The following is an 11,566-nucleotide window of genomic DNA, read 5'->3' on the forward strand; positions in this document are numbered from 1 at the left end:
AAATATTCTGATGCAGCACCAGTAAGCACCCACTTTATCACAGCAACTTATTAGCATTGTACTCCCTAGTTAAGATACACAAGTTACAAAGTGAAAGCTTTTATTAACCGTACCTACTGGTCTGTCAACACTCAACACTCAACACACAAAGTTTTGAAATGCTTGGGTTATCAGACACTGTTGATTTTGCATTGAGATGTTGCAAAATCTGTGATCAACTGTAGTATAGTTTGGCTATCGATTTCAGAGCTGCCATACATAAGTTCTCCTTCCTATTTTCCTATTGCCCTTTGGACATTCCTACAAGTTGGAGGAAACAAAAGTCACTTTCTCTCACACAAATGATGAATGAACTCTCTTTGCTTCAAAGTTCAAACCCTTTTTTCATCCTCTCTGTTTCCATTTTCCACAAAGGTCTTCTGTTTGCCCCTGAAGAAAAATGCACATACCTGAATGCTTAGTAGAGTAGAACAGAACCATGCGCAGAGGTTAGTTTTTTGTTTAGTTTGTATTTGCTTGACTCCATTTTGTCCATTAGTTATTGTTCTAAAGTTTGATCTAGTTCTTTATAATAATATCAGCACTGCCATTCTTAATTTGTTCTGATATTAAAGATAAAAGAGAAACAAGTGAACAACTCTTTGCTTGTATATTGCATATATTTATGTAGCAACTATTAAGTAGATATGTGATAAATCCTACTAAACAATGAATATATATGGCTCATGACTTAGTAATGATATCTCAGATTGGATTACTAAGATGTCACTTCTTGTTGATTTTCACTCGGGTATTCGTAGGATGCACCTAGTGTTATATCTGCGTGAAATCAAGTTTAAGTCATCTGGACATGGTGAATGCAAATTGTTTGTGTTGTATATGGTGCGGATGTGGGTTTATAGACTATTTCTGTATTTGTTATGTCCCCTACATGTATGTTCTGGAGCATGCATAAATATATGTTTGGCATGAGAATATTGAACTTGTCAGTTGATCTCATTATCGATGGATTTTGTTTCAGGATCTAAAGCTAGAACATAATCAAGTTGATATGAGGAGAATGAATGCTTAATCTGGCAGAGCTATAGCTTGTCTGCGTCATAGTTAATAATCAAACACAAGAAAAAAGAAAGTTTGAACGAACAAAAAACATCAAGGTTTCACCGCCCTGCAAGAAACTGATACTCACTGTTTCTAATATCAGATCCTGAAAAGGCAATGGTGACCACTCGAAGTAAAAAGGGAGAAAAATCTTCTCTTTAGATGGAAAAAGACATAATTCAAAATACGAGTGACAAGTTCTCAAGTCCATTAGAAGGGTTGGACGGTCATTGTGCACCAAATATCAGTCAGGAGAAAATGGGAACTGTTTTAGACTCTGACTCGTCTAATACTCAAGTCCAGTCGCAAACGACTTTGGTAGTATATTCCCCACCACATAGCATTGAAAGACCAGGTATTTTTTCTTTAATAATCATATTTTCTTTAGTTTCTGTGAAATGAATTTTCCTAAAATTAAGTTTTTTTACATGGATCATCTTTTGCCTTCAGATCAACAGCAATGTAGGCTTACAGGAGAAGGATGGTTTTGCCCTGAGTTGGCTTCACTGGGAAAGTTGTATTGTGAGAAGCATGAATCAGGGCAGAGCAGGCATAATGCAAAGAGAAAGAAGGGGCTTAATAGAGAACAATGTTGTTTTCCCACTAATGGGAGAGAAGATAATCAACGATGCAGGCGTAGGGGAACAGGATGGCGTTGCCATGAGATGGTTGTACCTGGAACAGCAAACTGTGAGAAGCATCAATTGTACCAGATGGAACGTAATGAAAGGAGAAGAAAGAAGCGAAGAATAGAATGCTCTTTTGTAGCTGGTGATTGTTCGGTAGTTTTGAAGAAGATCAAACAAAAAGATAAGGTTAAATTTTATATTTGCTTTTCTTGTTTTCTAGCCTTTTTTCCCCCGATTATTTTCATGTTTTCTTCATACTTATGGCTATTCACATTTAGAGTATTTGGTAATATGGAGAATAGAACAGACACTTTTTATGCCGCCTCTGCTGTATGCTTGTATCTGCAAGACTGCAACACATGTTGTAATGAAGTTACTTGACTAACTGAATTTTCGATTTTTTTTTTATGTCAATATGATGAGCGTGAGGTCTTCAATCATTCTCTTACGCTAAAAGGAATTATTGTGGTAAAATATTCAACTTAGGCTATCCTTGTAGGCAGTATCTAATACTAAATCACTGTGAAATAATGTTTTATTATTTTGTTTTTGGTGTTTGGGAGTTGCTTGTGTCAGATATGGTGGGACTCTAAGACATTTACTATGTATATGTTTCTTTGACATCCTTGATATGGGAAGTCTTAATCTTGGATACTTTATGTGCATTATATTAAAAGATACATATGTTTCATAATATTTGATGGAGAATCTAATCATGCGCTTATTTTGTTACAGGAACAAGTCAACAATGGGGGAGAAGATGATAAACAATGCAGGCATATGGGAACAACATGGCGTTGCCATGAGATGGTTGCACCTGGAAAAGCGTACTGTGAGAAGCATCAATTGCAACAGATGGAACATAATGAAAGGAGAAGAAAAACGCAAAGAAAAAACAGTGGTTTTTTAGCTGGTGATCGTTCCATAGGTTTGAAGAAGATAAAAGAGAAAGATAAGGTTAGAACTTATATTCGCTGTTTCTTGCTTTTAGTGCTTATGGCTATTTAGACAACTAAATAAAATACATATATTTCATAGTATTTGATGGAGAAGCTAATCATGGGGGTTTCGTTGCAGCATAAGGAAACTGATCTGGAATTGCTATCACAAGTCAGCAATACTTTGAGTAGTGATGTTGCTATTCAGTCAAGTAAAAAAAATCAGAAGACCAACAAATTAACTCCTAAAACAGACACCATCACTTCAGCCCCTTGCAAGAAGTTACAAACTGGACAAGTGACTGAGGGATGCCTTTCTGTAGTGGTATATCCTGATATAACACTGCAGACTAGAATTATGCCAGAGTTGGAAACATTTTCTTATATATCCACAAAGGAAGAAAATATTCCTCTTCAAAAGAAGGAAGACAAAAATCCAACTTTGAGTGATGTATATTCAAGTCCACCAGAAGAATTGAGTGACAAGTCTGGTAGTAGCGTACAGATTGCTGAGTCTAGCATGTCCCGTCCTTACAATATCAACAAAGATGAGCAATGTGGCTCATCTAACAATCAATTGCAGTCCTCGGAAAAGACTCTTGCTTTTCAGTACCCACCAAGTAGCATAAGAAGCTTGGGCGGTGACGTAAGCCTTTGCATTTTATTAAGGGTTCTCGTTGACTGAGTGATATTATGATATTATCGTGATGTCTGTATTTTGATTTTGCAGGACACAATCCAAGAGAAAGAGGAGGTAGGAAAAGATACTACTATCACTTCGGAAAAGACTGGTGGGCATTCAAAAGATATGGTTTCTGGAACAACAGCAGAAGGTATGTAGTTCAGAACTTCAGATTGTACGTTTTGTTGGCTTGATCGTTTTGAATAATAACGACATGCATTATTGAAGACTTGGGTTTCTTTCAAAACAAAGCTGGATGGGTAAATACTGCTTGTTGAAAGACACCATTTTTTTTAGTTTCGGTCTCTGTTATGCTAAATGTTTCCTTGTATAATTCTTTTGCATCCCATGTCTAGTTATGCCTTAAATGGGACGCATTTTGATCTAATGCTGATATCTGTGATACTTTATAGATCCTAAACAGAAAGCATCGTGCAGAGAAATTACTGATGTTGCTAAAATTGAATGTATTTCAGAAGAAACTGAGATACCGGTGAAAGAAACACGCAACAATATTGAAGATGTGCAACCTTCATCTTTGTTGTTTGATTGATTATTTTTCTTTTGCAGGAATATCACCTGATAACCTCCTTACATCCCATTCCAACATGGACATACATCCCATTCCAACATGGACATCACCTCAACAGAAGCATCAATGAAGTGCCTTGAAGTTCAAAATCCTTTTTATGTGGCCAAATGCTCCCTGAGTTCTGATGCACATGGAGATCCTGCAGACCAGTGTAACTAACTAGTACATTGGAGATGAAGGAAAAGAGACTTCATGTGATTAAGAAAGATATCTTAGGTACTGAGCTTGACTTAAATCATGTTGCTGCAGCTCCTTGGTGATTAGGATATAAAGCCCACTAGTGTTTTCCTTAATAGAACAATAGAAGTTAGTTTTCTATAATAAAAAACCAATGTAATAAGTAATATGTGATGGAATGGATTTGAGGTACTCTTATATGACTAAGTTTCTATAAAAACACTAATTATTGTACTAACATTCATGAGAAAGAAGTTCCTTACGAGAGACGAGGGGTTGATAAACTTCACCAAACTACTATGCGAAGTCTACCATATGGGCAGGAGTTAAGTGGGCTTGGCCTGAAGTTTCTTGCAGGGCTCAGTGGATTTTGGCTTCAGGTGAGAAGGTAGATCTATGGAGAGATTGTGGGGTTGGGGATCAATCAATTCAACAAAGGCTACAGTTACAACCTGAGTTCCTCAAGGTTATAGAGCTAATTAAGGTTAGCAGTATTATCACCAATGGTGCATGGTCTATCCCTCGGGCTCTACAATTCATTCTTATGATTGTAGGGGTTAACTTAAATCAGCTGCCTATCATTAATGGTGCAGACCATACGATATGGATTCCAGACCAACAAGGTCAATTTTCGGTTCATTCAGCTTTTGATGCTATTAGAAGAAAAGAGGCAGGTGCTTGGTGGTGCAAGAATGTGTGTCACGATTGGCTGCAACCAAAGGTCTCAGGTACTGCCTGGAAACTACTGAGGAATTGTGCTGTTACTAATGAGGGTCGGGGTGTTAAACTAGTTTCTAGATGTTGCATGGGATGTAACTCCACTGAAACTCTTCAGCATATTCCATGGGACCTTAGGCAAAGAAGTTGTGGGAATGGGCTGGACCACAGTTTAGATTCAACAGTAACTTTGCAAATTCTTCATAGGCTCGATCTTGGGTTACATAGAGGAGTTCTCTCATTAAGCAGTTGTGGGAGTCTTCGGCATAGTACAAAATATTGCGATATATCGTGATATATCATGATATATATCCATATTTCAACAAAAGATAAGTAAATATTGCGATATGCTTAGAGATATCTACAACTGGAAATATTCACGATATTTCGACGATATTATCGATATTTTAGGATATTTTGCGATATTTTGTGTATGTAACAATTTTATTTAATATTTACCATTATATTTCAAATAAATATAAATTATATATCAAAAAATATCCACAATATCCACGATATTTGTTGATATTTTGATTATATTTCAAATAAATATAAATTATATATCAAAAAATATCCACAATATCCACGATATTTGTTGATATTTTGGATCTATCTACGATATTTGCATATGAAACAATGTCAAATATCCCCAAAGAGGGAGATATATCTATTCCGGCCTCCACAAATGTGGCCCAATAAAAGCCCAAATCAATACAAATCCATGCTCAGAGCTTATCTACAAAAAGCTCACGCTCAGAGCTTATCTACAAAAAAGCTCACGCTTAGAGCCCATGCTCAGAGCTTATCAACCATAAAGCCCACGCTCAGAGCTTATCAACCATAAAGCCCACGCTCAGAGCCCATGCTCAAAGCCTACATACATACACATAAAATCAATATCAATTCCCCCGCCAGTTCTCCAACTTCATCCCACGAGTTGCCTGTTCTCCCGCCAGTTCTCCAACTTCATCCCACGAGTTGACAATTCTCCAACTTCATCCCACGAGTTGACAGTTCTCCCGCTAGTTCTCCAACTTCATCCCACGATTGGAATATTGGAGAACGATGAAGTAACTATCACCAATCCTACCTATAAAATCCAACATTCGTCATTTTTCCAGCAATACATTTGGGTACGTAGGCAACTTCAAAACCGAAGTCCAGTCTCATCTTTTCCCAACCACCATCTCCTTCACCATCTCAAAAAAAAAAAAAAACATTACTTCTGACCCTCAACTGGTGTGTTTTAGCAAATCTTGTTGAAACAATATCCACGATACATATCTATAAATCAGGGATCGATATTTTGTCATATCCTGATATTTTGTACTATGGTCTACGGTACTAGCAAGCAAGGTCAATAGTTGGAGAAATAGAAACTGATATATCTTTGAAGGTGAACGGTTAAGTCTATGTCAACTAAAAGCACATCTGAGAAGTGAGAACTAACGTCAATATTTCTTACTGCCTTGCACCAGGTCAAACGAATAGATGGGTTAGTGATTCTCAAGTCTTGAAGAATTGGGGTTTGCCAAACAAGCTAGGGAAGGCACCTAGGATTAAGGAATGCAAATGGGCCGGTACCCACATGACGGTGTGATCATAAAAGCTAATGTAGATGGAGTCTCACTGGGTAATCATGGCCCGGCTGGCTGTGGGGCATATTTTAGAAACAATGAATGTGTGTTCCTTGCGTTTATTTGCATGAATATTGGCCATCAATCGAATTTCATTGCCGGTGTTTAGCTATACTAGAGGCAGTGGAGTATGTCGTTCATAGAAATTGGAGTCTTTGGGTGGAGTAAGGTTTCACATCTGCATTTAATGTTTTTGGCGCATCAAATCTACCTTGGCGTATGAAGCAACGATGTCAAAGATGCATAGAACACCTAGACTACTGCAAATTGACTCCAGTTTGGAGAGAATCCAATTTTACAGCAGACCAATTGACAAAGTATGCAGCTAATATTCAAGGCAATGATTAAGTTAGTTTTCTTGTAACCAAATGGGAGGTTCCGATCCTAAGTATGTTTATCATAGGTTTTGTAAATTTCTTATAGTGCTACTATGATGTGCATGTGACTGTGAGTAACCCTGTACTTCTACTCCATACATTTACTGGTTAATTTTTGTCACAAGCAAATATACATACTTGTATGATGGCATGTAATCAAATATACTAATATTTAATTACATCAACCCAAAACTGTTTATGTAATATAAATATGTGATTTCGAATTTGAGATAGTTTGAGTAATATACTCTTAAACTTCTACAAGTATACTCATTTTTGTACTATTATAGTGGACATAAATCTTTGTATTGTAACACATTTACGTTATTTTTCGTCACAAGTAGCTAACTGTGTCTTTAAAAACTGTCATTTGTTAGTGGTGATGCTAGGAGAGTTGTGAGTTGTGACATTATTGTAATAAGGGAAACCAAAAAGGAGAAGAATGGAGAAGAATGGAGGGTGGAAAATAGGGTTAGAGAGAGTATGCTCATACTCTATCCAAAGTTATATATATATATATATATATATATATATATATATATATATATATATATACTTAATCTATCTTAGGTGTTAAGTTACCGTAATACATGAGAATAGGAAATACTAAATACGGTTCAGTTTGGCATTCCAAACTGATAGGCGCCCGCCCATATCAACAATCCACACTTATAGAAACGTGGGACAATACATACTTCAACACTCCCCTTCAAGTTGTAATTATGCAAACTATGCATATTACAGTTTGGATTTCAGAAATAAAAAATAAGAATATTGCTCTCCCTTTCGCATGCATAGAACTGTCTTTAGTTGAAGATCTCGAACAACTGTTTAGACGTTCTAGAAAGTGAAACTGTCAGTTTAGGCAATGGCCTAACTTAAATACTGAAGTTGTACCATAGTCACAAATTGAAACCATAACACATGTTTGATGGTGTGCTACTTGGCTGCTGGCACTCTATTTGTTGATATGATTGTCAAAATACAAATTGCAAACAATAACACTAATTTTGTAAGACACCTATTTTTCTACATTATTATTTTACAATATTTAGTATTTTGGATTAGATATTTAATGCATGGTCAATATACTAGAAAATTTGGTTTGACTTTTATTATAAAAAAAGAAAGGAGGGAAAACAAGATAATATTTTTGAAATTTGTATTAAACGAATTTAGTGTTTTGAATTTTGAATTTTAAATTTTGTGTAGAGATTTTTAATATTTGAAAAGTTTTCAAAAGATATATTAATATAAGGTATATAATAAATAGAGTAGTTTTAATAGAGAATAATATTCTATGGTCGATATTTGGTAAAATGGAAAGTTTCTTAAAGTAAAAGATGGCAGAAAATTCTTTAAAATGGAATGACTTATCATAAATTTAGGATTTTAAGAAAATAAGTTTTTGCTTAGAGTTAGATTTTTAGGATAAGTATAATAACGGGGACTCTCCTTAGGCGATCGGGAGTCACTTAAGGTCTTTCTACTTCACAATCCTGTGCTCTTTTTTCTTTCCTTTAGTAGCAAGTTTCTGGGTAGGAAAAATATCCCAATCTGTTCCTCCCATGCTTTCCCCCCCTTTTCAGTAGCTTTCTTCTCTGCAACAATCAATCAACCCTCCCCCCTGTAGAACCCTCTCTTGGTTCTCACAGACATCACAACTCTTCTTGGAGTTCTATTTTCCAAAATGAAGAGAGCTCTTCATCTAATCCTGATATGTTGTTGTGTATATTTTCTTATGAACTGTTGGAGGGAGTTGCTAAGATCCCTAACAACATAGTGCATCAAGGTGTCGACTTTTGGAGCGAATATATGTGGTGGGTTTCTTCATTGAAAAAAGACTGCCATTTCTATTTGTAAAGAACACACTGAGCAAAATTTGGAAGCTTAAAGGGGATTTCTCTATTTCCACTAATAAAGAACTATATTACTTCAAGTTCAATGTGGAAGAACTATATATTTCTAGCAGGTAAACTGTTTGTTATAGCACAGTGGGCCCAGGAAGTTGAAGCTCAGAAGAATGAAATCAAATCCCTTCCTATTTGGGTAAAACTAATGGATCTGCCAAAAGAGTTGTGGACTGATGATGGTATGGGTTTTGTGGCAAGCTTGGTGGGTGATCCTAAGAGAATGGATGAGCAAACTAAACGGAAACAAAGACTTAACTATGCAAAGGTATGCGTGGTAGTTCCCATAGACTTTGATTTTAGAACTGAAGTTAAAGTTAAAATGCTGGGAAAAGAGGTAACTATAAAACTGGAATATCCGTGGGTTCCTAAATCATGTGCTCTATGTAAAAGATATGGTCACAAGGAGAACAAATGTCTGGAGAAACCCACCCAAGTTTGGGTAAGAAAGAGTACACCGCAAGAAGTAAATGGAGGTTTGAATGCAGGTTCTACATCTAGGGAAATACCAAGTCCAATGGAGGAAACACCAGTAGATCTGGAGGTTGAAGCGGGACATGTGGTTTTTCATGAACAAGGTACAGCTACAGAGAATAGTCAAGCTATAGTGGTATGGAATAACAATGCTGTAAGGGAGAATCTTGAAGCTACTATAGGTACATAAAATGCAAACCTGGTGACTGCAGTGAATTCGGGTACTGAATGGATAGTAGTAAATAGCTCTGTCTAAGGTACAGAGAAGGTAAGGGAAGCAGAAAAAGGAAAGAAGAAAACAGGAGAATACTCGGGTAATAAGAGATTAATGTATAGCAACCAAAGGTTGTTGTTCAATGTATTGGCAGAATCAGAAGAAGAATTGGAGGATGACATCTCTGAGGGAGATCCAAAGGAATACTTCACAAACCATGAACCAGTAAGTGAACCTATAGAGGAAAGAGAGATCATCAGTAAAGCAAGAACTAGAGCCCAAAAGAGGGCTGCTGAGACTACTGAAGTGGAAGCTGCTGCATCTAAAAGGTTACCTCCTGTGACACAGACTACAAAAGGTAAAGGGGGGCAAATAAGCCAGGGAAATAAATCCTCTCACAAGCAATGGAAATGAATGGGTTTTGTGTGTGGAATATAAGAGGTCTAAACGACCCAAAGAAAGCAAAGGAAGTGAATAAATTTAGAATTCAAAATAAGTTCTGGTTTCTGAGTCTTATGGAAACAAATGTAAAAGAGAAAAGAAGTGAATTTATAAGCAAGTTATGTGCTCCAGGACGGAGTTTTATGAGTAATTACAGCAGCCATACATATGGTAGGATCTAGTTACTTTGGGATGATAGAGAAATTGCAGTTACAAAGATACATGAAACTACTCAATTCATTCACCTACATGTTTCTGTTCTACAGAAGTCATGTACTTTTTTTTATTACTCTGGTTTATGCGAGTAATAAGAGCAGTGAGAGGCTAGGACTGTGGAGGGAGTTAGTCCAACTTCAGACCTCGATTACAAGTGCATGGTGTGTTCAAGGTGATTTTAACAATGTACTTTTCTCACATGAAAGAATTGGAGGAATAGTCAGTCCTAAGGAAATGGGCCCCTTCTCAGATTGTCTCAATGCTGCTGGTCTTATAGATTTGAAATCTATAGGGAGCTTCTTTACTTGGATGAATTATGGTGCTGTCAATTCTAGAAAATGGTCGAAGATTGATAAGGCTTTAGTGAATCATGAATGGCTAATACATTTTCCCAACTCTATGGCTGAATTCCTGACTCCTAGCATCTCAGACCACTCTCCTATTCTCCTAGCTTCAATTTTTTGAAAGTGAGAAAAGATTTTTTCCCTTCAGGTTTTGCAATTACTGGGTGATTCACAAGGACTTTAAAGCTATAGTACAAGGAAGTTGGGATATACAATTATATGGTTCTCCAATGTATGTACTTTGTCAGAAACTTAAGATTTTAAAGCCAAGAATGAAACTCTGGGTAAGAAAATTCTTATCTGACTTGTATGCTCGAACTGAAGTAGCTAGGGAGGAACTTAATCAGATTCAGAAGAGACTTCAAAGTAACCTACTTGACCTTTACTTATGTACTCTAGAAAATTAAAGAAGCAAGGTTAAATTTGTGCACCTATATGGAAATGGAGGAGGCAGATTTCAGACAGAGGACTGAGAGTGATTGGATGGTATATGGAGATAAAGGAAATTCTATTTTTTACCAGGCTATGAAAGAGAAAAGGAATAGAAATAGCATATGGGCCATACAAGACCAACAAGGTATGAGGCATGACGGACAAGAACAAGTTTCTCAATCATTCATTAGATATTACACTGAGCTCTTAGGGTTAGTTTCTGATGGTGAGTGATAAGAGCCCAAAACTGTAGTTTTAACCCTTTAACAGTCATGCTTTTGGACCAATTATGTGAGTAATAATTAAGAGTTAACACTGATTACGTGTTTTTATGCATTTCAGGCTTCAAAGTCTATTATGTGCAGAAATGTGCCACTTTAGTGAGATGAAGGAGAAAAGGTTGGTTACTAAGGAGTTCCATGATTAAAGGCCAAGATTCAAGAAGATAAAGCCTTCCTAAAGCCCGGTCAAAAGCTGAAAAGTCGACACGGGCTGAAACAACACACAAGTCAGCAGAACTTCCGAAAGCCGTATCTTTGGACTCAGACCTCGGAATTGGGCCTACCTTATGTCAAAACGACCGGCTCGGAAAGAGCTTTCCAATGGTATAAGCCTTGACCCAATCAGAGGAGCAGAAGTGGACAAAAAGTCTGTGGAAGCTAACTGCAGCTGAAGAGGCCTTTTT

The 11,566-nt window shown here is 36.7% G+C and overlaps 1 protein-coding gene across 1 annotated transcript; it reads left to right on the forward strand.

The window, feature by feature from the left end:
- The first annotated feature begins 1,021 nt into the window (after positions 1 to 1,021).
- LOC147517002 (uncharacterized) lies at positions 1,022 to 4,357 on the forward strand. The gene is made up of 6 exons (XM_086589431.1): positions 1,022 to 1,456; positions 1,552 to 1,916; positions 2,466 to 2,687; positions 2,808 to 3,314; positions 3,399 to 3,501; positions 3,921 to 4,357. The coding sequence occupies exons 1-6, from the start codon at positions 1,264 to 1,266 to the stop codon at positions 4,010 to 4,012; spliced, it is 1,482 nt and encodes a 493-aa protein (XP_086445557.1). The 5' UTR covers positions 1,022 to 1,263; the 3' UTR covers positions 4,013 to 4,357.
- Positions 4,358 to 11,566: the final 7,209 nt, after the last annotated feature.

This window comes from Coptis chinensis, chromosome 2 (genome assembly GCF_015680905.1).
Source record: "Coptis chinensis isolate HL-2020 chromosome 2, ASM1568090v1, whole genome shotgun sequence".
NCBI lineage: Eukaryota > Viridiplantae > Streptophyta > Magnoliopsida > Ranunculales > Ranunculaceae > Coptis > Coptis chinensis.

Excerpts from the sequence above, each read along its gene's own strand:
- LOC147517002 (XM_086589431.1), top strand. The coding sequence starts at position 1,264 with ATGGAAAAAGACATAATTCAAAATACGAGTGACAAGTTCTCAAGTCCA. Across the intron at positions 3,315-3,398 it reads TAAGAAGCTTGGGCGGTGAC|GACACAATCCAAGAGAAAGA; the intron begins GTAAGCCTTTGC and ends TTGATTTTGCAG. Across the intron at positions 3,502-3,920 it reads TTCTGGAACAACAGCAGAAG|GAATATCACCTGATAACCTC; the intron begins GTATGTAGTTCA and ends TTTCTTTTGCAG.